The 24539-nt window shown below is 42.1% G+C and overlaps 1 protein-coding gene across 2 annotated transcripts in view; it reads left to right on the forward strand.

Moving 5' to 3' along the window:
• Positions 1-24184, forward strand: part of LHFPL6 (LHFPL tetraspan subfamily member 6) — a 249889-nt gene extending 225705 nt beyond the window's left edge. For both annotated transcript variants that reach the window (XM_019447688.2, XM_019447687.2), the window contains one exon: positions 23017-24184. In XM_019447688.2, the coding sequence (XP_019303233.1) occupies positions 23017-23135 (119 nt within the window). In that variant the 3' untranslated portion in view covers positions 23136-24184. The remainder of the gene's footprint in view (positions 1-23016) is intronic.
• Positions 24185-24539: the final 355 nt, after the last annotated feature.

A 24539-nucleotide genomic window follows, 5' to 3' on the forward strand; every position in this document is an offset into this window, starting at 1 on the left:
ATTAATCTTTTTTTCTTTCTTTTACATTTTATAACAGTAAGTTGGGATTTACACATTAAGCATAAGGTCTCTCTAATCAGGTTGTCCAATTGATTTAATTCATGCCTCGGAGATATTTTCATCCACCAGACTTTTCTAATTATATCCTTATGATCAAAAGTAGTGTTTCAATTAATTTGTCTTGCTAATTTGCCAAGTAAATTTGAGTAATCATTGCTTTCATTTTGCTATTTAATTTCATTAAGAAGCCATCATGTTTCCTGTTCTTGAAATTATGCTCTTGGATTCTCAAGAACTACTGAGAACTCAGAGCCTGTCAGTGTGAAAAAGATGAGAGCCTGTTTCTTCCAAATTTTCAGACCAGGGAAGAAATCTCTTCTCACCGAATCTGAACAATAACCACGTCACATCTCTTTGGGCACATCTCTTTCACTCCTGACTTCTGTTTTTCTCCCTTCAAACCTAATCACACTTGAGAAAAAATAATTTGCAAGTTATAGTCAGTGGGACAAAATGAGAACAAAAAGAGAAAATTTGTCCAAGTTGCTAGAAGTCATTTAGAAGCTCCAGGAGGAGCCTGTATTCCCTCAAATAGCATGCTAGCACAGGAGGATGGCAGAAGACCAAGCAGCCGCTAGGAGCTAAACCAAGACCCAAACTGGGTAGTCCCAGGGTTACTCACAGGAACCCTCTAGAATGTGACTCTAGATGATGCTGGTCAAGTGCCACGGGCAGAGGAAGGTCTGTGTAGCCAGTGATGAAGTGATGGGGCAGCGCCCAGGCAACTCTGAAGGAAATGCAGCCAGGTTGGCCGGTCACTCAGCCTTCTTATGGTTCTCTTTTCATGACAAGAAGGGTTTTCTGCATTCATTCTAGAATGAGAGGAGAAGAACCAATTCACTTCAGGGCCATGAATCCCAGTGGGACCATGACAGTAATGGCAGCCCATGCACATACCCGTTTTAAGTTATCGCTTAGTAAATGCCTCTAGTACTGCTTTAGCAAAAAGTACCCCATTCTCTATAATCATGGGTCCAATTCTGTCTGTTTCCCTAAGTGCATCTTTGTAGGTTCCAGATGAACCAATGGGACAGGAATTTTTCAACTTCGGCGTCTAGTTCAGGGTTTGGCCCAGAGCGGTATTCTGCAGATTTATTTATTCGACAAATATTTATTAAGCACGTTCTTGGCATCAAAAAATTGTGCCACAGACTTAGGATGAAATTGTGAATTAAGATAAACATGATCCTTACGCATGACACATATCTGCCACCTACGAAATGGTTAAACGAAGGGAGGGAAAGAGGGAAGAATGATGGAGGGGAAGAGAGAATAAAGAGACGTGGAGGGAAAGGAAAGAGGATGAGAGGGAAGGAAGGAACCCTACTGCTAATTTCTGACCTCTAAAAGGGAAGTTGCCATCATGTGTCTGTATATACTTGGACATTGATAACCCGGGGAGAATTATGGCATTACTCTCTAAAGGAATATGGCTGAACCATCTCGCAGAAAAAAATCAAGTTAAGGGTCATCGTTTAAAGAATGAAATGCCCCAATAGGTGAAAAAGAAAGAGCTCTAAATTCTTTCCTTCCTAGAGTCCTTTTTGGTTTGGTTATTTCGGAGAAGGATTATTCCCAATCTTGTATTCAGCCTTTTTAAAACTTAATTCAGTGACTTACAGTGATTTGCACCAGTGGAATTCAGTGATTGTAGAAAAAGGTAATTCTCTTTTTGTAATTCTTCTTTTTATGAAATACACAGTATTTCATAAGATATGGCCACCACACTATTGAGAAGAATAGGCTAATCTCTCTTTTAAAGATTTTTCTTAAGTTTTTTCAGTGTTGTCCCCATTATAAAAACAAAAAATATGGGGTGTCTTTGTGGCTCAGTTGGTTAAATGTCCAACTCTTGATTTCAGCTCAGATCATGATCTCACCATTCCTGTGATCGAGCCCTGCATCAGGCTCTGTGGTGACAATGCAGAGTCTGCTTGGGATTCTCACTCTCCCTCTCTCTCTCCACCTCCCCTGCTCGTGTGTGTGCATTCTCTCTCTCTCTCTCAAAATAAATAAATAAACATAAGAAAATAGATACACCTCAGTTCCCTGCCATTTTAGATATAGTATACTTAAGGAACTTCAGGAAATTCAACTGGCTTTTCTAATTATTCTTTTGTGTGAGGTGCTCTTAACTATTTTCTTAGTATGTTCCACTAGAATATTAATCTAGGGGTAGAAAAGCACTGATTTTAAATTTAACTGTTTCTGATGTTTTAGGTCCTCTCTCAGGAATGAACTTTGTTCAACTGATTCTATCATTGATGTCCTTAAGAAAGAAAGGGCAATTAAGATAAATTGGCTATGTGAACATCATCTTAAATAGATCTGTAGATTGTATTGAAATTTCCTGGTAGTTAAGGATTTAGGAAATAATCTGCTAATTAGGGAGACGAATCTATCCCCTCCTACCATCCCACGCTACCCCTTTGGATGATGTGATTAGTGCAGCCCCCTTGAGAAGTCCTCTCCTTGCTCCCTGCCCTCAAGGAGATTATAGTTGAGAGATTTATCACAGATTTATCTTAGAACACTCTCTTATTAAATAGTAACACTGAGGAAAGACCTGCCAGTGAACCTTCCAGTTGCTGGGAGATTTGTCTACACAAACATTAGAGAAGAGTTCTTTCAGATCTTGATAGTAAGATTCTTAATCTCAGGAGAAATATTTCTGCCCCAGAGTTGAGAACTCAGATGTTTTGTGACCTGTGTATTTTTGCCTTTGTTTCCTAACAGAAGAGAGAAAGTAGCCACTTTTCCTCCTTAGCAAGCAGGTCTTCCTTTAAGAAAGGGCCATTTGTAAACATTATTGATTAATAACATAGCAAATGTGTTTTAGAATAAAACCAAAAATATAAGAAAATAATCAGGAGGCTGATATGACTTCTTTTTTTTTTTTTTTTTTTTGGTTTATTTATTTTGAGAGGGAGAGAGAGAGCACAAGCAGGGGAGGAGCAGAGAGAGAATTCCAAGCAGGCCCCATACTGTCAGCACAGAGCCCAACGTGGGGCTCTCTCTCACCAACTGCGAGATCATGACCCGAGCCACAATCAAGCTATGGACACTTGACTGAGCCACCCAGGTGCCCCAAGGCTGATCTGATTTTTAACCTGGTAGAATGTTGACAAAACTCATTAATAGAGAAGATTTGTAGAGAAAAAATTCATTTATGAGATCTTTTCAGAAAATTTCATATGAATGGATTTTTCCAGATAAATGAATTTTCCATTTAAAGGAATAGTTAATGGAAAAAAAGCGAGGACTGGCTTCCATCCCAGCTTCACTCCCTTAGAGCTGTTTGATTCTGGGCAAGTTATTTGGCCTCTCAGAATTTCAGTTCTTTGGTCTCTCAAACTGAATGACAACCCCCACTTCAGAGGCCTGTGAAAAGGATTAAGTGTGGCGAAAGCGGAAGGTGCTTTGAACGTGGAAAACCTACGGTAAATATTAGTCCCGCCTTTCTGCCTTAAAGGCCAACACATTTCCTATTTTAATCACGTTGAAATGGTTTGAGGAGGTAGATGTATTATAGCCAGAATCCATCCTTTTAGCCAGAATATATGAAACATATAAAAAACATAAGCAAGCCTGTAAAAAATAACCTCATTCGCAGTTATGTTCTCCTATGACTCATAAGGAAAGGTTCGTAGGAGTCATGGACATTTGTTTAAGAGTGATTTGCCTTTTCTCTAAATAGCCAAGCCTGAAAAATTTTTTGAGTTCTTTCGGGGGTTTTGTTGTTGCTTTGCAACAGTTTTATGTCGCACTGTTGGCAGTTATTCATTACAATCATTACTTACGCCTTTCTGTCCTTATTCCCTCACTTCTAATTTGTGTCCTTTCTCATCTAATCGTCATGCATCCCCTTAAAATCATGGTTTAAAGGAACACAGTTCAGCTCTGTTTCCGTGCACTATGTGTCTTTGAAATACTGATTTTTGTATGCTCTGGACAGTGTTTTCTAGGTTTTTTTTTCTTGCCTCCCGACTTGGGGTCATATTTTGGGTAGCCGAGAACGTCAGCTACGTGATGTCTGGATGGTATGCTACTTTGGCTTGGCAACTGGCTGTTTTGATGACAATGGCCAATGAGTTCAGTGTTCCAGGAGCCCTGGTTCTAAGGAGTGATGTCTCCAGATAATTCAGGGGTCCAAAGTCCATGAATAAGCTTCAGAGATTTGTGACCCCCCCTGAAATTGTGTGCAAATTTCATATGCCTGTGTGTACATGCTGTTTTCTGGAGAGTTTATTCTAACTTTTATATAGTATTCAAATGGGTTCCTGACATCTGGAGACTTAGAACCTTTGGTCAACCACATTTGGAAGTCTGATATTAGGAAGCTGAGAAACTTGACCTCTAGACTTTATCTGCCAACGATTCTCAAAAGCCCTCCCCCGACCCCTGCCCAGGAGCTTGGAAAGCTACTGAACCCTTTTGACTTGATTTCATTATCTATGAGTGTTTGTCACGGGGATGTTGTAGGGGAAAACATCATACTTATGCTAAGCATTACTGCAAATAGATATTCCCATATACCAATACTACTTTGGGTTTTTTTGTTCGGTTGGGTTTTTTTTGTTTGTTTTTTGTATTTTGTTTGTGTTTGCTTTTTTAAAAAGTCAGCTTTATTGGGATATAATTTCCATACGGCAAAATTTACGAATGTTAAGAGTACAATTCAAAGGATTTTGACAAGTTTGTAAAATCACGTAACCACCACCAAAATAAAAATACCGAACATTTCCCCTACCCCCAAAGGATTCCCTCATACTCCTGCTAATTCTACTTTGAAATCGTATCTGTGAAAATGAGTGCTCAGCCATCCTGGTGAATTGAGTATGTTTCCACTCAGACTTCTGGCCAGTTCCTTTCATGCTGCTATCAGAAGGCAATTATTTAGCATGTCTCCAGAGCTCTTGGTTCTGAACTGTCTTGTCAAAGACGTTTGTATAATGAACAGATAGATCTTGAATCCTGCTGGAGCAGACGGCAGGTTTGTTTATTGTTTAGTCTAATAAAGATAATGTCTCCCTCTGGTGTGAAGCTTGGGCGGATTTGTTTACAGCCTATTATAAAAAGTTGGGGTTCTCTAAACACGGGATTCCTCAACTGTGACCCAAACTCACTGACTTTGCCGCATCAGCCCCTGTGAGATGTGGGAGGCAAGGGGGTGGATGCAAATGTGAAGCTCATGCTGCTTGCTGTCTGTGAATAATACATCTCCACATCTCTGATGTGGGAGTCTCTTGTCTCCTCCAGCTTCTGTGAAATGGTGGCAGTTTAACGTGTCAGCTCGCAAGCACAGTAAAATCTCAGATTCCTCACCTCCTTGACACCACTGTTATAATGCCTGTAATTCATACGAAAATACTTCAGGATAAAGAGAGATGTGTCTGTCAGTTAGGGACGGTCACAACCCAGGTGCATCTTCCAGACCAGATACTCAAGGCTGCTGGTACGAGTGTTCTGATATCTGTATCCCAACCAACACCGGCAGCCTTTACTATTCGCACAGCCCTGTCAGAAGTGGATTTTTATTGGTGGAATTAATATCTTATTAATTAGCATGATGAATGTTAAACGTGGATTCTTCTCAGTGAGACTGTGGATTAGCTCCAAGAGTTAAAGGCACTCCTTATCCTTGCTTGAAGGGATGGAAACATCCACCCTGCCTTTAGCCATTACTCTAAGTCCCTGTGATACTCAAACTCTCAAACAACCGATTTTCCATGGGCCCTGACCAATCCACACTAAAATCTTGGCCACGGCACTGGAGCAGGCTCCCCAGGGGTCCTGCTCTGCCAGGCACTAGCTCTTTGGTTTCTGGGACATGAGGCTAGGATTCTCTAGGGTTCCCAGACAGGGAAGGGACAATGGGACACTTGGGGAACTTGGAGAAGTGGCTGTTCACCCACCAGTACAGAGAGGTACATATTTTAGTATTTCTGACAACCGGTACAGGTTCACTGAAGCATGCCCGCTATGCATACAATGCCCTCAGGAATGGCAGCCAAGGCTGGATCATCCCTAAAAAGCTCAATTTCCAGCCTTTGTTTGGAGAACTTTTGGTTGTTTGTGGCCAAAGGGACCAGAGTCCCGCCCTGGAACATTGCTCCAATGGCTCCTTCATGCAAAGTGGTGTTTGCAAACACTTAAAGGATAGAGAGCTAAGATTTAACTAGCTCCCAGGACAGGTCGATGACCTGGTTTGTGCCTGGATTGCTGTTTGTTTAATAAGCGTCTGTCTGTGTAGCAGGATTTGGTCTGAGGCTTGCTTTCATCATAACTTGGAAATGAGGTTGTAGGAGAGTGGCTCCCCGATACCATCCCTCACACTTTTGCAGCAGTGACTGTAATTTACCGGAGGGTCTCAAGGTTGTGCTTGACCAAATTGGATTAGGCTCGGCCACAGCAGCCACCTTACGCACAAGGAGGGATCGTCCAGGAAAACCTCTTAAACGGAGGACCGGACACCGAGAATATATTCAGAGGCTGCTTGGTGGCTGATGGAAGCATGACGGACAAAGGGAAGAGGGCTGATAAAATGCCATCAGGACGGAGTGCAGTACGTCTTCACGTAGGTTTCCTGGAAAATTGGCTGCAGCCGCGGGCTACACAGAGGACAGGCAATTAGAGACAGTCTAGGTACCTTCACACTCTCTTTTGGGGCCATTTATGAGTCAGAGGAGCAGAATCTGAGGTCGTTCCAGCCTTTATAAACAGCAATGACAGACAGCTAGAGGATAATCTGTCACCATACGCTGAGGAAAGCCCCGCTGGTTGTCTCAGCCTTCTCCACTCGGAGATCGGATTCTGGGTCGGTTCACAGCGTGAACACAAAGGCCACCAGCATACGTTGTGTATATAGAGCCAATGTGTGTGCCTTATCACCTTCCCAGTGGCGTTATCTCTAGTGAAACTTTGAGGATGAATTCGGTGCTAAGGGGCAAGGATTCATAACAAGCTGGCCAGACAGGACAAAGGGAAAACCATCTTTTACGTGTAAATGGCGCAAATGTGTACATTAGTGAAATTATTTCCTGGGCCACAGAACAGAGGCCCATTGGATTGGTGCGATCATAAGAATTCAGATGCACTCACCCTACTTTTCTGACACTTGAACTGGGATTTGATTATGCTTCTGGAAGCACCAGGGTGGTTTTATTTTGCCATTGCTTTGTGTCGTGGGAATGCTGTGTAGGCAAAACAGCTTAGCCACCTGTTCCATGGTTATGTGGCTCTTACTGGAATTCAGGAGGGGATGGTGCAGGACCTTGAGTCAGCGCAGACTTTAAGACAAAGGCCCCTGAGTGAATCTGACTGAGAGGACGAGCAATGAGCAGGTTTGGTGTGGCAGGGCCAGGAACACCACTGAGAGAGGAAGTGAAGTGCGAGAGGAAGTGAAGCATGGCACCTGGGCGGCCACACCCACCAAAATACTGGAACGTGTGTTTCTTAGATCTTTCAGGATCAGTTTCTCTGACTGATCCATCTCCACCCGCTTCTCTACCCCCACATAACACTGCTCTTGTTTTGTTGTATTGTGACAAAATGTATGTAACATAAAACTGTATCATTTTAACCATTTCTAAGTGTGCGATTCAATGGCATTAAGTAAATCCACGGTGTGGTGCAACCATCATCACTAACCACTTTCTAACGTTTTCGTCACCCTAAACAGCATCTGTACCCAGTAAACAAGAACTCTCCATTATCTTCTTCTGCCAGACCCTAGTAACCACTATTGTACTTTCTGTCTCTATGAATGTCCCTATTCAAAGCACCTCATACACGTGGACTCCTACAATATTTGTTCGTCCTTTTGTGTCTGGCCTTTTTTAAACGTGTTTTTAATGTTTGTGTATTTGTCTTGAGAAAGAGAGAGAGCACAAGCAGGGGAGGGGCAGAGAGAGGGAGAGAGTGAGAATCCCAAGCAGATTCCGTGCTGTCGGTGCACAGACCGACATGGGGCACAAACCCACAAACCGTGAGACCATGACCTGAGCTGAGATCAAGAGTTGCATGCTTAACCAACTGAGCCACCCAGATGCCCCAGGGTCTGGCTTTTTTCACTTAGCATAATGTCTTTAAAGTTCATCCATGTTGTCTAACACGTGCCAGAAGTTCATTCCTTCTTACGGCTGAATAATATTCCATTATATGGACCCACCACATTTTGTCTCTTCATCTAAGCCTGCTCATTTTTTACCTAGTTGTTTTCACACTGGTGATTTATGTATATCGATATGAAATACACCTGTTTCACTGGTTTGTTGGTAAAAGAGGTTGTTGGTTTATCCCCCCCCCCGCCCCCCGACCACACACAATTTTATAATTATTTCCTTTGGCGTTGGGAAGTTAACTTTAAAAGCACAGGTAGGTAATGATGTGGAGTACATCCTCATTGCCCAAATAGGACTGGTTTTTTGGTTAAGAATAACCCAGCATCAGCACCCTGCTTTAGATTACGACCAGGAAATTCAAAGTTATAAACAAAAAGAAAGAATCTCCCTACTGAAGAAAACACATTCAAGAGACCTGGGAAGATGACTTTGGTCATTGGTGAAATACAGGAGATGACCTATATCAAGGGTGAGCATGTCATGTGACAAGTATGTCCTGTTTGTTTTTTCAGTAAGTTTTATTGAAACACAGCCGTGCTCATGTGTTTACTTAGTGTCTATAGCTGGTTTTTTTTTTTTTAAGTTTATTTACTTTGAGAGAGAGAGAGAAAGAGAGAGCAGGGGAGGGGAAGACAGAGAGAATCCCAAGCAGGCTCCCAAGCTGTCAGTGCAGAGCCCAATGTGGGGCTCGAACTCACAAACCGTGAGATCGTGACCTGAGCCAAAATCAAGAGTCAGACCCTTAACCGACTGAGCCCCCCAGGCGCCCCCTCTATGGCTGCTTTTGACCTAAAGTATTTACTCTCTGGCTCTTTTCAGAAAAAGGTTGCCAAGCCTTGCTGTAGATGATCCTTTTCCAGTGTCCCTTGTCTCTAAAATCTGTGATGCTGTGATGTGCTAGGTGGAAGGAGGAGAAGTGAAGGAAGGATAAAGTCACAAGGACACAGAAATGGTCCTTGACAAGGCTCGAAGTGTGAAAAAGTCTCTGTCCTGTTCAGGCTGAATTCCTTACCGTAGTCCTGACCCTGCACCCTCCTGACCTGCTGGAGTTGCCAGAGACGGCTTAGATGGCACGGAAAACTCCGGAAAACTCCTGGAGGTTTCTCTTAGCAAGCATATGCTTTGCTTGTGTGAAATCTATATATCAGCCAGAAAAGCCCCTTTCCTTCCGTGGGAAGTGTTGTTTCCCACGTGGACTATACATAACCAGTAGCCTGGAGGCGCTTTGTGGAGGAAGGGGGACCTGTGTCCCTCTGCTGCCTGTGCCCCTCCTGGAGCAGGTGGAGCCAGCGCCCCTGTCCTTCCTCACCGGGACACCTGCGTCCGCACACATACACCGCTCACTTACCGCTTGGCGCTGCTTTATGACGAATGCCAGGATGTCCTCTTTATTTCGGCGGGTTTAGTAGGCTGTTTGCTTCGTTGGCTGTGGTCCGCTCTGGTCCGCTGTGGTCGGCAGGAATGGGAGGGGGCTTTGTGCGACAGAGGATGCAACTTGAGGGCAGGGACTCCCCAGATACCCCACTGAGTGCTGTGCCCCGCAGAGCAAGGAGTGCGAATGCAGGGGAAGAGGGTGAATGCATGTTTTCGTGGGGCAAATTGCACAATAAAAATTGCCATCAGTTCTCATTTTGCATGCCGTAGGACCCACGTATTTATTGGGTTCTTGCTCTTTGTATTTACAAGCATGAAAGTCTCCCAGTCATTTTACATATGTATGTGTGTGTGTGTATAATTTATATTTTTATATATACGCGGGTATAGGTATACATTCATGTATATAGACACAGTTAATCTTTATATTTGTTTAATTTTGATTTTGAAATGAGCTCAGATTTATAGAAAAGTCACAAGGGGCGCCTGGGTGGCTCAGTTGGTTGAGGTCATGATCTCGCGGGGCGTGAGTTCAACCACCGCATAGGGCTCTGTGCTGATCGCTCAGAGCCGGGAGCCTGCTTCTGATTCTGTGTCCCCCTCTCTCCTCTGCCCTTCCCCTGCTCTTTCTCTCTCTGTGTCAAAAATAAATAAGGGGAAGGGCAGAGAAAGAGGGAGACACAGAATCTGAAGCAGGCTCCGGGCTCTGTGCTGACAGCACAGAGCCCTATGCGGTGCTTGAACTCACGAACCGTGAGATCATGACCTAAGCTGAAGTCAAACACTTGACCGACTGAGCCTTGCAGGCGCGCCCTTATCTCTACATTTTTACGCAGTGACAAGTTTGGGCATTCTCTTCTCTTTCCAGACACAGGAGGACAGGAGGTATCATTTTAACCACTTGTTCCACTAAACGTTTGAATTAAAGCTTTTGTATGTTTTAGGCCAAAGGCTTAAAACTTGTTTCTTTTTTTACTAGTGACACCTTTGTTCAGTAACTTCACAAAAGAACAAATAGATTCCTTTTGTTCTTGTTTTTTCTAAATGCATATGCAGACAAGGTGGTGTGAATATGAAGAGACATGAAGGAGTTTATTCGAGAAGATAAGGCCTATCAAACTTGCGTCTGTGATATTTAAGAGGACAAAAGCTTTTGTCTCTCCACTGATCCTTCCACCTTCCAGCCCTCATTATTTATAAAACAAAAAAGATAAAGTCAAAAATACCTACTTCTTTGCTACACAAGCTTTTCATTTGTATCTTAACATGGTGAAAAGTTTTTAAAAATTTTTTTTTCTGTTTATTCAGTTTTTGAGAGGCAGAAGCAGGCTCCCTATGTCAGCGCACAGCCTGATACAGGGCTCGAACTTGAACCGTGAGATCATGAGTTGAGCCGAAGTCTGCTGCTTAGCCAGCTGAGCCACCCAGGTGCCCCAACATGGTGAAAATGTTAAAATATCACAGAGGAAAGATAGTCCACCTTGATAAATGAAGTCAGTCGTCTCATTACATCTGGACCCAGGCACTCACGGCCACAAGGCTGGGAGCTTAGCAGCGACCTAGTGAAAAAAGAAGTACGCTAGGGACCAGTGGGGCTCAGGTTCAAAATCAGAGCACAGGAGGGCCAAGGACCCATGGAGTTTTGTGTCAGATGGCGTCGGCGAGAGGGTAGGACTGCCTGAGCCACTGCGCTTTGTGTTGTGCTTGAACAGCACTGTACGGTGGGTGGGACTGTGGCCAAATCTCTGGGTGGGTCTGAGGATGGCATGATGGCTCCCGACCAACCGCTGAGCATTTACAAGCAGACAGTAGCCGAGAAGGATCTGGAGTGTGCCCAGGGCTTGGACAGAGTCAGGGGAGGGTCAAAACACCTGGCCTGGGGGCATGCTCATGGTCAGGTTCACACCGAGGAAGGATCAGTTGTCTGAATTCATCAAGCAAGCTTATTGGACCCCCGCTCCCCACATTCTCTAGAAGGGATGGTGTCGCCACGAGAGTGCTGGTTTAGTTCCATCGCCTCAGGAGCTGGATGCCAATTCAGCCAGCGGCAGGCCTTTAATAACCAGAACCGCCGTGCAGGGTGGACACAGAGACGTGGAGTCTTCTAAGAAGACCCATAAATTCAAAGGAGGAAAATATATTTCATCTCTCCTTGGCATGGAAGTTCTAGCAAAGACAAGTGCTGTCTAACAAATGCGAGAAGTACACTGGACTAGCTCATCCTAATACATTCTCTGAGCACTGGAGAAATTTCTAGAATCAGTTTGACCCAAGTCCACGTTGAAGTTTTATCATTTATTTGAGATACTAGGCAAGTTACTTACCTTGCATGTAAGTCAATTTTTTCATCTTCACAAGGGGAATCATGTGGGGAAAATATAAACAGATTTGCTTCTCTCCTTTCTGGGAAACGGTGGAGGCAAAAATGATTAAGTGAGTTGCCACTTGTAAACTCTTCATGGGGCGCCTGGGTGGCGCAGTCGGTTGGGTGTCCGACTTCAGCCAGGTCACGATCTCGCGGTCCGTGAGTTCGAGCCCCGCGTCAGGCTCTGGGCTGATGGCTCAGAGCCTAGAGCCTGTTTCCGATTCTGTGTCTCCCTCTCTCTCTGCCCCTCCCCCGTTCATGCTCTGTCTCTCTCTGTCCCAAAAATGAATAAACGTTGAAAAAAAAAAAATTTAAACTCTTCAGTGCACGCCTCACAGTCTATATACATAAACAGCTGTTAATATAATGAGTAATTTCATGTTTCTGTTCTCAACACAGATACAGTGTCTGATACTCATTCATGCCACGAACATAGATCAGTCGTCTGCTGTGGTCCAGGCGTTTTACTGAGCACCAAGATACCAAAGTAGAGCAGACGGACACAGTGATACATAGTAGGCTCTGAAATGTTGATGGGCCCGATTATGAAAAAAGCAGAGGTTAAACTACAGTTTCCTCAAAAGGCGAAAAGATCTGTGGAATTCCGTGGTTACTCGTAGTAAGGCTGGATTCGTTGTACTTTCTCTTCTGTCTCTATTACTAACAAGAGCCGCACCACGAACTGACTTGAGCCTCCCCCCAAAACTCGGCCACCCCTCTCCTACCCCGTCTCCTCTTCCAGGCCGCCCTGGAGTGCCGCCACAACATCTTTTTCCATTGACTTGGCAGGTGGCTGTGGTTTGCTGCTTTCTGTCCCATTAACCTCTATTTTATCTGTCAAGAAGAGTATTCCCCATTGTTGAAAGCAGCAATTTGCCAACCAAGCAAGCTTATAGTCCTGTTTGATGGAGCATCACAGAGAGCAGAAGGGAAAGTTTAAACAGATTTGCTTCTCTAATTTCCCGAAAGGATCACAGACAAAACTCGCCCTCTAGTAAAATGCTTTTTGTGTGCATTATAATAACAAGCCTTTATTGGCATGACAGGGGAAGAGAGAGGCCATGGAAGAATGGTCCCGAATTTCCTGGTTTCATTTAGTCCTGTTACTACTCATGGACTACCATATTGTCTAAAACATATAAACTTTCCTGATAGCCTAATGTACTCAAAAAGACTTTTCCCTCTTACTATTGTAAAACATGGTGCTAATTTGTTATTACGGAGCATGTGGGTTTAAACAATGGAATCAGGCTCCCAGAGGAAAAAAATCTACTTTTTCTTTTCCTTTGGAGAAGTTCAAGGTACAGTGTGTCTACTGTGCTGTTGGAAAATCACAGAACTCTCCCGAACTCTGGATGTTTTGTATTTATATTTATGTTCCATGAAAAAATTCCCTCTTCTATCTGGTTGACTTCATCCAACTGAACTTCTAAGAAACATACGTGTAATATATATATGAGGGATGGCTTCAAAATAATGCAAGTGATGTGAGTGATCCCTGAGAATTGGTCTTAACTAGAACATAAACCTCCTTAGACCAAAGACCCTTTCTATCTTGTTCGCTGCTGGGTCTCCAGCTTGTATAACGTTGCACATATGATAGGTGCTCAAGATTTACTGGTTAATGTTGAACACCATACGGTTCCATCTACCGGTACAGATGAAATTTCTGGAGAAGTTTTTAGGCTTCAAGCTCTCAAACTCTGGAAGTAGTTATCCCCATCCCCATCTCTTGCTTACACCCAAGACGGCACTCATTTCGTTCTTGAACTATCCTTTAACAAGACCTCGGTCTGCCTGCATTTCTCCATTTCCCATCCCCCTAGTGCAAGTACACTCTTGCCTGGCCTCCCGCATTTCCACCTGGCTTGCTCCCGCTCTTCCTCTTCCAGGTCTCAGCATAAATTTCATTTCTGACTTAAGGTTCTCCTACACTGACCACACTCTTTTGAGCTCCCTTGTGATTTGCTCTCTTAGCATCCTGAACTTCTTTTCATCAAAGCACGTATCACAATTATCATTACATAATTATCTCCGTAATTATTGTTTAGTACTTCCTTGACTAGACAATAGCTCCTTGATAGCAGGGACTGTAGCCACCTTGTTTCCAACAAGATCTCCAGCACCCAGTGACCCTCAGTCAGAGTAGGAGACTATTATTATAATAGTCCTATATTATTATTAGTAAGTATTTGTTGAATTGATGAAGGAATTGAGGGAGACAGGGAAAGAGGAAGAATGGGAGGAAAGGAATCAAGGAGTAAGGAATCAGGGATTCGATGGCTTAGTGTTTCTTTAGATTTGCTTAAATCCTATTGACACATCTTGATTTTACCAGATTGATTCCCACCATTTCCTGCTTCTCAAAAGGTGTGTGTGTGTGTGTGTGTGTGTGTGTGTGTGCGTGTGTGTGTGTGTGTGCGCTTTTGTATATTCTTTTGAGGTTAGTTTGATGGGCTGGCTGTATTTCTGAATAGTCCAAACTACCAGAATAAATCCATATTGATTTAATGGTTCTGTATTTTATGAATTACTTGGTAATTGAAAATTACTTGGTAAATGAAAGTCTTCATATCTGAAATAGAAGAATATTTTCTTTCAAATCACACTGAACATTAGTTGCTTATTTTGGATCTGAGCCAGTTGCTGAATTTAAATCACAAAATATATAGATTACACACATACATCTATATATATGAGTAATTAGTGGCAATATCTGATGACATTCTCAAACATTTTTTTCCTATGGTACACTTTTTAAATAACTTTATTTAGTTTCCTTCCTATTTTCTTTTTTTTTTAATTTAAATTTTTTTTAACGTTTATTTATTTTTGAGACAGAGAGAGACAGAGCATGAACAGGGGAGGGGCAGAGAGAGAGGGAGACACAGAATCTGAAGCAGGCTCCAGGCTCTGAGCTGTCAGCACAGAGCCCGACGCGGGGCTCGAACTCACAGACCGTGAGATCATGACCTGAGCCGAAGTCGGACGCTTAACCGACCAAGCCACCCAGGCGCCCCTTTTTTAAATGTTTACTTATTTATTTTGAGAGAGAGAGAGTTGGGGAGGGACAGAGAGAGAGAGAGAGAGAGAGAGAGAGAGAGAGATTCCCAAGTAGGCTCCAAGCTGCCAGCACAGAGCTCTACACAGGGCTCAATCCCACAAACTGTGAGATCATGACCTGAGCTGAAATCAAAAGTCAGACGCTCAGATGACTGAGCCACCCAGGTGGCCCTCTTTGTATTTTCATCTGTTAGCTGGTTTGATGAGCTGACTACATGTCTTATGACACAAACAAGAAGAGATCCAGAACCATAACAATTACTGGAAATGATACATATGCACGTGCAAGACATGGAGTTAGATTTGCCCCCCGGAAGACAGTAGCGTGGGGCGATGGGTGATGCCAAAGACTTTATCCTGGCTGTGGGTCTTTCAGGTGATGGCAAGGCTCCGCTGTGTTGTTAGGTGGGTAGGGTGGTCAAGCCTCTGACAGCGGAAGCCTCACAGACCTTTACCGTGAAACCAAAAAAGCAAGAAAGATTTTGTTCACTTGCTCTTGTCTCAAATCAGGTTTCCCAGAGCAGATGCTGAGATGAGGATTCTTATTCGAAGAAACCAGTAAGAGAATGGGAAGTAACATAGTGAAGGGGTAAACACCAGGCAAGAGTGCGATTTCAGGTGAGGTCCCAGCCTCAGCCTCAACTCACTGGGACTCTAGAACATTCGTTCCACTGTAGAATTTGTCCCACCTGGAGGCAAGAAAGCTGGCTTCCATACTCCTGCACCAGTCAGACATTGGCCACTTGCCACACCAGGGGCTTAAGCTCTCTGAGAGTTGGGGCGCTGTGGCATCAGGCTCATGGGTCCTCTGAAGAGGGTCGCAAGGGTAAACTGTTAGGAGTAGTGCACAATCAGAAGCTAAGGATGAGACCCCAGGACCAGCGAAGGGGTATAAAGGCATTGGGTGCAATATCTACACCATCTGCTACCAGCCTTGCCAGTGAAGGGCCCCTAAAGTTCAAACCCCTGCTATTCTATTAACTTCCCTGGAGAAAAAAATATATACTCTCTCTCTCCTGGGTCCTCAGTAGTCAATCCTTTAGGCTTCTTTTCATCTTTATTTAATACACATGACTACTGTCACAAGGACTATTTTCAAAGAATTGCCCTCACCGGTTACTTTCTCTGGAATGGGTGTCCAATAATTAATAAAGAATCATGTACTCTGCTCTTCGTGTTAGGTCATGGAACTGTGTGTAGGTCAATACCTATTTACTAATGAACAATGGATTATGTTCCGTGTTATAAGCCCGAGACTGAATGGATTGCCCACAAATTTTGCTGACTTCTTGAAAGGTTCTAAAGCACTTGCCATCTCTTAGCTACCTATTAATTCTCCCTCCTAGATTTATTTAATCCAGCTGAAGAATAATTCAAAATGGAGATTATTCCCAAGATTTACAAATGGAGATTATTCCCCAGGCACATTCATGGATGGTTATCAGAAAACTTGGCCCATGAAGGGGACTCTGCTACCCTTGAAAAATACTTATCCTACATATCATTATTAACAGAGCTCATTGTGCCAGTGAGACCTACCCCGAGGTAGAGATGTGATCTTTCAGGATCTATTATCCTGTTAAGTTTAACACACTCTGTATGAGGCTATAAATGCTATAAAGTTGGTTTGGGAACGTCTCTCCAAAAGTTCCGTGCCAAAGCAGGACTAGAGTTATTCTTGTAATAAAATCCTAGATTTACTCTGTTTTTCGGGGACTAAGCTGTTTGCCAACTTTTCTTCCTTTCTTTGTTTTTCTTTTACCTTGCCTTTCATTCAACATTTACTTAGTGAGTGACTATTACGAGCCAGGCACTGTTTTGGGGATAGAGAAGAAAATATACAGAAGTCTCCCATAACTGAAACTCTTATTCTAGTGGAAGAGACTGAAGTTAAACTCTCTCTCTCTCTCTCTCTCTCTCTCTCTCTCTCTCTCTCTCTCACACACACATGCATACACACGCACATGCACACACACACACGGTATTTACAAACCATAGTAAGTGCTACAGAGGAAATAAAGTGAGGTAAAGGAACAGAGACTTTGATGAAGCAGGTGGGGGGTGGGACATATCTTTACAGAGATGCCATTTCAGAAGGAGCCAGCTCTCTAATTATCTGAAGTAGAACTTTCTGGGTAGAAGGAATAATGAACGTGAAGCACCAAGCCAGCAACAAGCCTGATGAGGTCCAGAGAAGGCAGCCAGTGTGTCCAGAAGGAAGACAGAGGGAAGTTGGTCATGAGTTTTGAGAAGTAGGCAGATACCAGCTCATGCAAGGTCTCACAGGCCATTGGAAGGAGACTAGATGCTTGACAATCCTTTAGAAAATTTCAAGTAAGTCAGTGTCTTAACACGATTCATTTTTAAAAAGATAGTTGCCTGCTTTGCTGTTGGTGATACCATAAGCAGAAGCAGGGAGACAGGAAAGCAATGACGGCAGGTAGGACTGTATGGGGATGCTGCAGGCATTTGAGTGGTAATACAGAGGATAAATTTTGGAGAGAGGCAAAGGACTTGCCACTCATTAACGGCGAGTCTTCGGGCAGGTTAGTGCATTTTTCTTGACTTTACTTTTCCCATCTGAATGTACCTATCACATCATGTTCTTAGGAGGATTAAATGCATTAATATGTACTCCATGTAAAGCTCTTCTAATAACTTGGAACAAGTAGTAATCATGCATGTAATACATGTTCACTATTTTTAACTTGTTACTTTTATTAGATACATAAAGGGAGAGAAATCAAGGATGACACATAGATTGAAGACTGAACATAGCCTATCGTCTGTGTACGTAGGTGGTATATGCTTGAGATGTGGAGGCTCTCAATTTAATTTTGCTACTATTGCCTTGTGGTGACCACAAGCCAATGACTCACTTAGCTTTGATTGACCTCAGCGTCTTATTTTTTAAATTTTTTTCTTAATGTTTATTTATTTTTGAGAGAGTGAGGCAGAGTGTGAGCATTGGAGGGGCAGAGACAGAGGGACACACAGAATCCTAAGCAGGCTCCAGGCTCTGAACTGTCAGCATGGAGCCCGACGCAGGGCTCGAACTCACGAACCGTGAGATCATGACTTGAGTTGAAGCCATACACTTAACCGGCTGAGCTACTCAGGCGCCCCACCTGACCTCAGCTTCTTATCCGTAAATGGGGTACATGCTAACTATCCCTCTAGTAAACTTCAGTGAAGATGTGAAGTCAGATTGCATACTTCACTTAACAGTCTTTGAATTTTTCAATAGAAAAGTTATTAATGAACCAGATAAAAATGACTCACTTGTAAAAAAAGGATATGATTTTCAATCTATGGTTTATGTGTTCAGTGACTGAAATTTAAGTATCTCAGTGTATGTGTTTGTATCTAATGTAATATATAAATGATAACAAAAGGGAGAAGATAAGATCATAAAACTGGCTAAAAGAAAGATTAAAATTAGAGCAGAAAAAGACAATTGTTCAATGAAAGATATAGAAGCCTTCCATACTGTCCAGACAAAAAGAATAACTTGAATGCTGTAAAACAAAATATGGGGGAAGAGAGGATTAATGAATGCAGAAACCTGTTTTATTAATTCAAATAGGATATTTTGGGTGAATGGCTTCTTATTCTTAGAACATGAAAGCCAAGTTTGAGTCCTGGTTCTGAAGGGCATATTGGTTGCTTTAAAGTTTTGGCATGTATGGATACAGCTGCTAAAAACATCCATGTGCAGATTTTTGAGTGGACGTAAATTTTTGGTTCCTTTGGGTAAATAGTAAGTAGTGTGATTGCTGAATTGTATGGTGAGAGTATGTTTAGTTTTATCGTTTAATAAGAAGTCACCAAACTGTCTTCTTAAGTGTTTTAAAGTGGCTGTACCATTTTGTGTTCCCACACCAATGTGTGAGAGTTCTTGTTCCACATCCTCACTAGCCTTTGGCGGTGTGTCAGTGTTCCAGATTTTGGCTAGTCTTGTAAGTATGAGGTGGTATCTTGCTGTTTGATGCTTTTTAAAGTTTATTTACTTATTTGAGGGGGAGAGAGGGGCAGAGGGAGAGAGGGAGAGAGTCCCAAGCAGGCTCTGTGATGTCAGCGCAGAGCCTGATGCAGGGCTTGGTCTCAGGAACGGTGAGATCGTGACCTGAGAGCCAAAATCAAGAGCCGGGTGCTTATTAACCAACTGAGCCACCCAGGTGCTCCAGGAGTTTTGTAGTTCTATGTGTTACATTTAGGTCTGTTATCTAGTTTTAGTTAATTTTTGTGAAGGCTGTAGGGTCCGTGTCTTTTTTTTTTTTTTTTTTTTTTTTTTTTTTTTGCACGTGAATGTCCAGATATTCCAGTACCATTTATCGAAAAGACTCTCTTTGCTTCATTTTATTGCCTCTGCTTCTTTGTTAAATATCAGTTAATTATATCTATGTGAGTCTATTTCTGACCTGTCTACTCTGTTCCATTGCTCTATTTGTCTGTTCTTTCACCAATACCACACTGTTTTGATTACTGGAGATTTATGGTAAGTCTTAAAGTTGAGTAGTGCCAGTCCTCTAACTGTGTCGAACGTGTTTGAAATTTGTTCAATATTATGTTGGGTATTCTGAGTCTTTTGCCTTTCCATATAAACTTTAGAATAAGTTTGTCAATATCCCCAAAATAACTTTCTGAGATTTTTTTTAATAGGATTGCATTGAATCTACAGACCAAATTGGCAGGACTGACATCTTGTTACTGTCAAGTCTTCCTGTTCATGGACATGGAATATTTCTCCATTTACTTAGTTCTTTGGTTTTGTTCATCAAATCAATTTTGTAGATTTCCTCATATAGATTGTGTACATGCTTTATTAGATTTATACCTAATTATTTTACTTTGGGCCTGCTAATGTAAATGGTGTTATCTTTTAAATTCCAAATTTTACTTATTCATTGCTGGTATATGGGAAGTGATTGACTTTTACATATAACCCTTGTATCCTGCAACGTTGATATAATCCCTTATTAGTTCCAGGAGTGGTTTTTTGTGTTTGTTTGTTTGTTTGTTTGGTCGGTTGGTTGGTTGGTTGATTTTTTGTGGATTCTTTCACATTTGCTATAGAGACAATCATGCCGTCTACAAAGACAGTTTTTTTTTCTTCCTTCCCAATCTGTATACCGTTTATTTCCTTTTCCTGCCTTATTGCAATAGCTAGATCCTTTAGTGATGTGTTGAAAAGGAGTGGTGAGAAGGGACATCCTTGCCTTGTGGGAAAGGCACAACACAGTACGTTGGAGCAGCCTTCCTCTGACATCTCTTTTACCCTGAAGGTATTCATAAATTATTGGACTTTGTTACTGAAGTTTAACGATAATCATATCTAAGCAGTTTCATCAAGATCACTGAAATGGCAATCACTTGAAATTCTGAATTTCTTACAAGCCTAATGAAAATTAATCTAAAAATAGAAAGCTATATGTTTCTCACCATTAAGTATGATATTAGCAATAAATGTTTTAGATGTTCTTTGACAAGTTGAGAAAGTTTCCCTGTATTCCTAGTGTATTGAGAATTTTTTTTTAATCATGACTGGATGTTGTATTTTTGTTAAATTTTTTTTTTGCACCTACTGATATGTTCGTGTGATTTTTTTCTTTTAGTTTTTTGATGTGATACATGATATTAATTGACTTTTGAATGCTGAACCAGCCTTTTATATTTGGGATAAATCACACTTGGTTGTTGTATGATTCTTTTCATACATTGCTGAATTAGATTTGCTAATATTTTGTTGAGAAATTTTGTATCTCTGTCCGTGCGAAATAATGATTTGTAGTTTCTTGTAATTTTTGCACAATTTTGGTGTTAGGGCAATAATGGTCTCATAGAATGCTAATGAATTCTGCTCTAACTTTTATTTATTTTCTTCTGCTTACTTTGAGTTTAATTTGCTCTTCTTTTTCTAGTTTCCTAAGGCAGAAACTTCTATTATTGATTTTAGATCATTCTTCTTCTCTAATATATGCTTTTGATTCTCTACATTTCCCTCTAAGCACTGTTTTCATTGCATTCTATAAATTTTCATAAGTTGTGTTTTCATTTTCATTTATCTCAAACTATTTTTAAATTTCTTTTGAGATTTTTTTCTCTGGCCCTGTGTTATTTGGAAGTGTGATGTTTAATCTCCACAGTGATCTGTCATTGATTTCTAGTTTAATTCCATTGTGGTCTAAGAGTAGACAATGTATGTGTATCTTTTCTTTTTTTTTTCAGTTTATTTATTTATTTTGAGAGAGAGAGAGAGAGAGAGAGAAAGCACGAGTGGGGGAGGAGCAGAGAGAGGAGAGAGTGAGAATCCCAAGCAGGCTCCACACCAGCAATGCAGAGCCCAGTGCGAGGCTTGAACTCACAAACTGTGAGATCATGACTAGAGCCAAAGTCAGACACTTAACCAACTAAGCTACCCAGGTGCTCCAATTTTTATTCTTTTAAATGTTTAAAGGTATATAGTATGGCACAGAATCTTAGTAAATTTTCCATAGGACCTTGATAAGAATGTACATTCGGGGCACCTGGGTGGCTCAGGAGGTTGAGCGTCCGACTTCGGCTCAGGTCATGATCTCAAGGCTCGTGAGTTCGAGCCCCGCGTCGGGCTCTGGGCTGACGGCTCAGATCCTGGAGCCTGCTTCAGATTCTGGGTCTCTCTCCCTCTCTACCCCTCTCCCACTCATGCTGTTTCTCCCTTGTCTCTCAAAAATAAAAAGAAACATTAAAAAAAATTTTTTTAAAAAGGAACGTATATTCTGCTGTTGTTGGTTAGAGTGGTCTGTAGATGTCAATTATATTCCGTTGATTGATATCAACTATGTCCTTTCAGATTCTTTCTGCCTGCTGGATCTGTCAATTTCCAATACAGGGGTGTTGAAGTCTCCAACTACGATAATGGGCTTACCTATTTCTCCTTGAAACCTGTCCGTTTTTGTGTCATGTAATCTGACGCTCTGTTGCTAGGCACACGCGCATTACAGATTATTATGTCTTCTTGGAAAATTCGCTCCTTTATCATTATGTAATGCCTTCTCTCTACGTGATAACTTTTCTTGCTTTGAAGGCTGCTCTCTGAAATGCAGACAGCCACTCCCGCTTTCTTTTCCTAATTCTGCTTTTAGTATTGTGAGTGTGCTGTTGGTACTGTTAGTACCAATCCAACGCTGAGAGATCAGGGCCCATGTGAAGTCTTTCCGTCGTGTTCTCATTTATATGGCATCTTGATTTCAAAATGAGTATCGACCCCAGAAGAATCCGGGAGTTTTTGTTCTTCAATTCAAAAGGTAGAGTGCAAGTCCGTCCTATATAAACAGCAGTATTCACTTCAGCATCACCCATCCTTCAAATGGATCCCTTCCTCAAAGCGGCCTCTCTGCGGACGGACTATATTCACATTTTGACTTTTCTCATTGTACGTATGGGTTTGGATGATTTCAGTTAGAACTGATACTTTCTCCCATCCCGATTGCTGTCATTCTTCCTTTCCTTCAGCCAGAAGTGTGGGGTCGGGGCGCCTGGGTGGCTCAGTCGGTTAAGCAGCCGACTTCGGCTCAGGTCATGATCTCTCAGTCCGTGAGTTCGAGCCCCGCGTCGGGGTCTGTGCTGACAGCTCAGAGCCTGGAGCCTGTTTCAGATTCTGTGTCTCCCTCTCTCTCTGACCCTCCCCCGTTCATGCTCTGTCTCTCTCTGTCTCAAAAAAATAAAAATAAATAAAAGTTAAAAAAAATTAAAAAAAAAAAAAGAAGTGTGGGTATTATTGGCAGAAGAGAACAGGCTTCTGGCTTCTTTGCTAGCAGGAGGCACGGGCCTGAGGCCTTTCTGAAACGCACACAACCGTTCTGGCTTTCTTGAGTCTTGAGAGACCTTTCAGTCCTTGTTATTCCATTTGAGCGAGCGTACCATGTTTCTAATGGGTGTTTCTGTTTTACTTCAGTGCACCAGGAACAAAGGGGCTGGGGGAAATAACACAGCCTCCTGTAAAACCGTCCTGATCTGTGCCTGCTTTCTGTCCCCCTCCTGTGTCCCTAGGTAAGTGTGAGATCGGCTGGGCGTACTATTGCACGGGAGCGGGTGCTGCTTCTGCCATGCTGCTGTGCACATGGCTGGCCTGCTTCTCGGGCAAGAAACAGAAGCAGTACCCCTACTGAGACGGAGCCACCAAGCGCAAAGAGAGGAGAAGACAGGCCGAAGGGGCCCGGAGAGACTGAAATGTCCAGCTACCTTCGAAGGGTGGAATAGTGGTTCTCATCCATACAGTGCTTATGAAATGAAACCCAGTGGAATGAGAAACATTATGTGACGTCAAAGGGTGGTGCAAGATTTGCAAAAGAAATGGAGAACCTGGAATAACACAGAAAAATGGACCAAAGGCTAAAAATATTGCAGGGTGTTGAGTGTTTCTGTTCCACAGAGTATCATTAATGTAGATCACATACACACACAGAACAAACCTATATATGCAAACAAGAGTTTGGGTGGGTTTTTTTTTTGTTTTGTTTTGGGTTTTTTTTTTTTTTTTTTTTTTTTGGTAAGATGAGGACTCAGAGAATCAAAAGGGCTAGTAGAAACAGTATTATGTTGGGAAGCAGGGTAACCCACAGACGTTCCCTGTAGGTCATGGCGCTTCTGAAAGCACACACAGACATACACATCCACACACACACCCACGCCCAAACCTACACATTGTTGCACAGACTGTATGGGAGGTTGAGTCGTGCATTACTCCTCTGTTTTCTTTTTAATACACCCTTAAAATACAGTATTATCACTTTATAAAGCATACATGAAACCTAATAAATGGACCAATAAGCCACTCTATCAGTATTTTATATATCCTGCATAACCTCTTTGTGCCCTCAACCTGTTTTCAGTGTTTATACAGACCTTTAGAGTTAAGCCTTTGTATTTCAATATTATTCAAAAATATGCAAGATTTCTTTGTCTGAGTAGCTTCTGCGATGATATTCTTATGAAGTAAAGGGGCAACTTCCTATCCACTGTAGGAGAGAATTCAGTTGAAGGTATGAGCATAATGAGAGACATTTTCCAGTCATTAGATCTTGTTTTCTTTTGTCCATTATTGTACTGTGCTGTACAATATTCATTTATTTCAATATTCATTTTGTATAAAAAAATTTTTAAGTGCTATTTTGTTGGTATTTGAAAAACTCTGTGAATAAATTCTCTTTGATCAATAGTTAAATGAGTCATGGAGTGTTCATGCAGTTACTGAGTTTGCTTCTGTAATTTTCTAAATATAGCCTTTCAACTCCAACAGTCCCATAAATTTTCCTTTTCCTTCTAAGGCCTCCCGTTCGTTCTCTCACTAATCACCCAACCGGGCATTGTTCTAGGCACACAGCGTATTAAAGGTGACCAAGGGTTCCTGCTTTCCACTTAAATCCTTTGCAGCTAGAATCCTAACTACGCTTTAAATCACGACCAAATTCTCACGAGAGAAGACTTCCAAGTCTATTTTGGATTGACTTTGAGAATATGGACAGTATTTGGCCATGGTTTAGAGCCACGAGAGCCAAGCCGTGGTTGGGAGG

This window comes from Panthera pardus, unplaced genomic scaffold, assembly GCF_024362965.1.
Source record: "Panthera pardus isolate Hobbes unplaced genomic scaffold, ASM2436296v1 HiC_scaffold_1, whole genome shotgun sequence".
Taxonomy (NCBI): domain Eukaryota; kingdom Metazoa; phylum Chordata; class Mammalia; order Carnivora; family Felidae; genus Panthera; species Panthera pardus.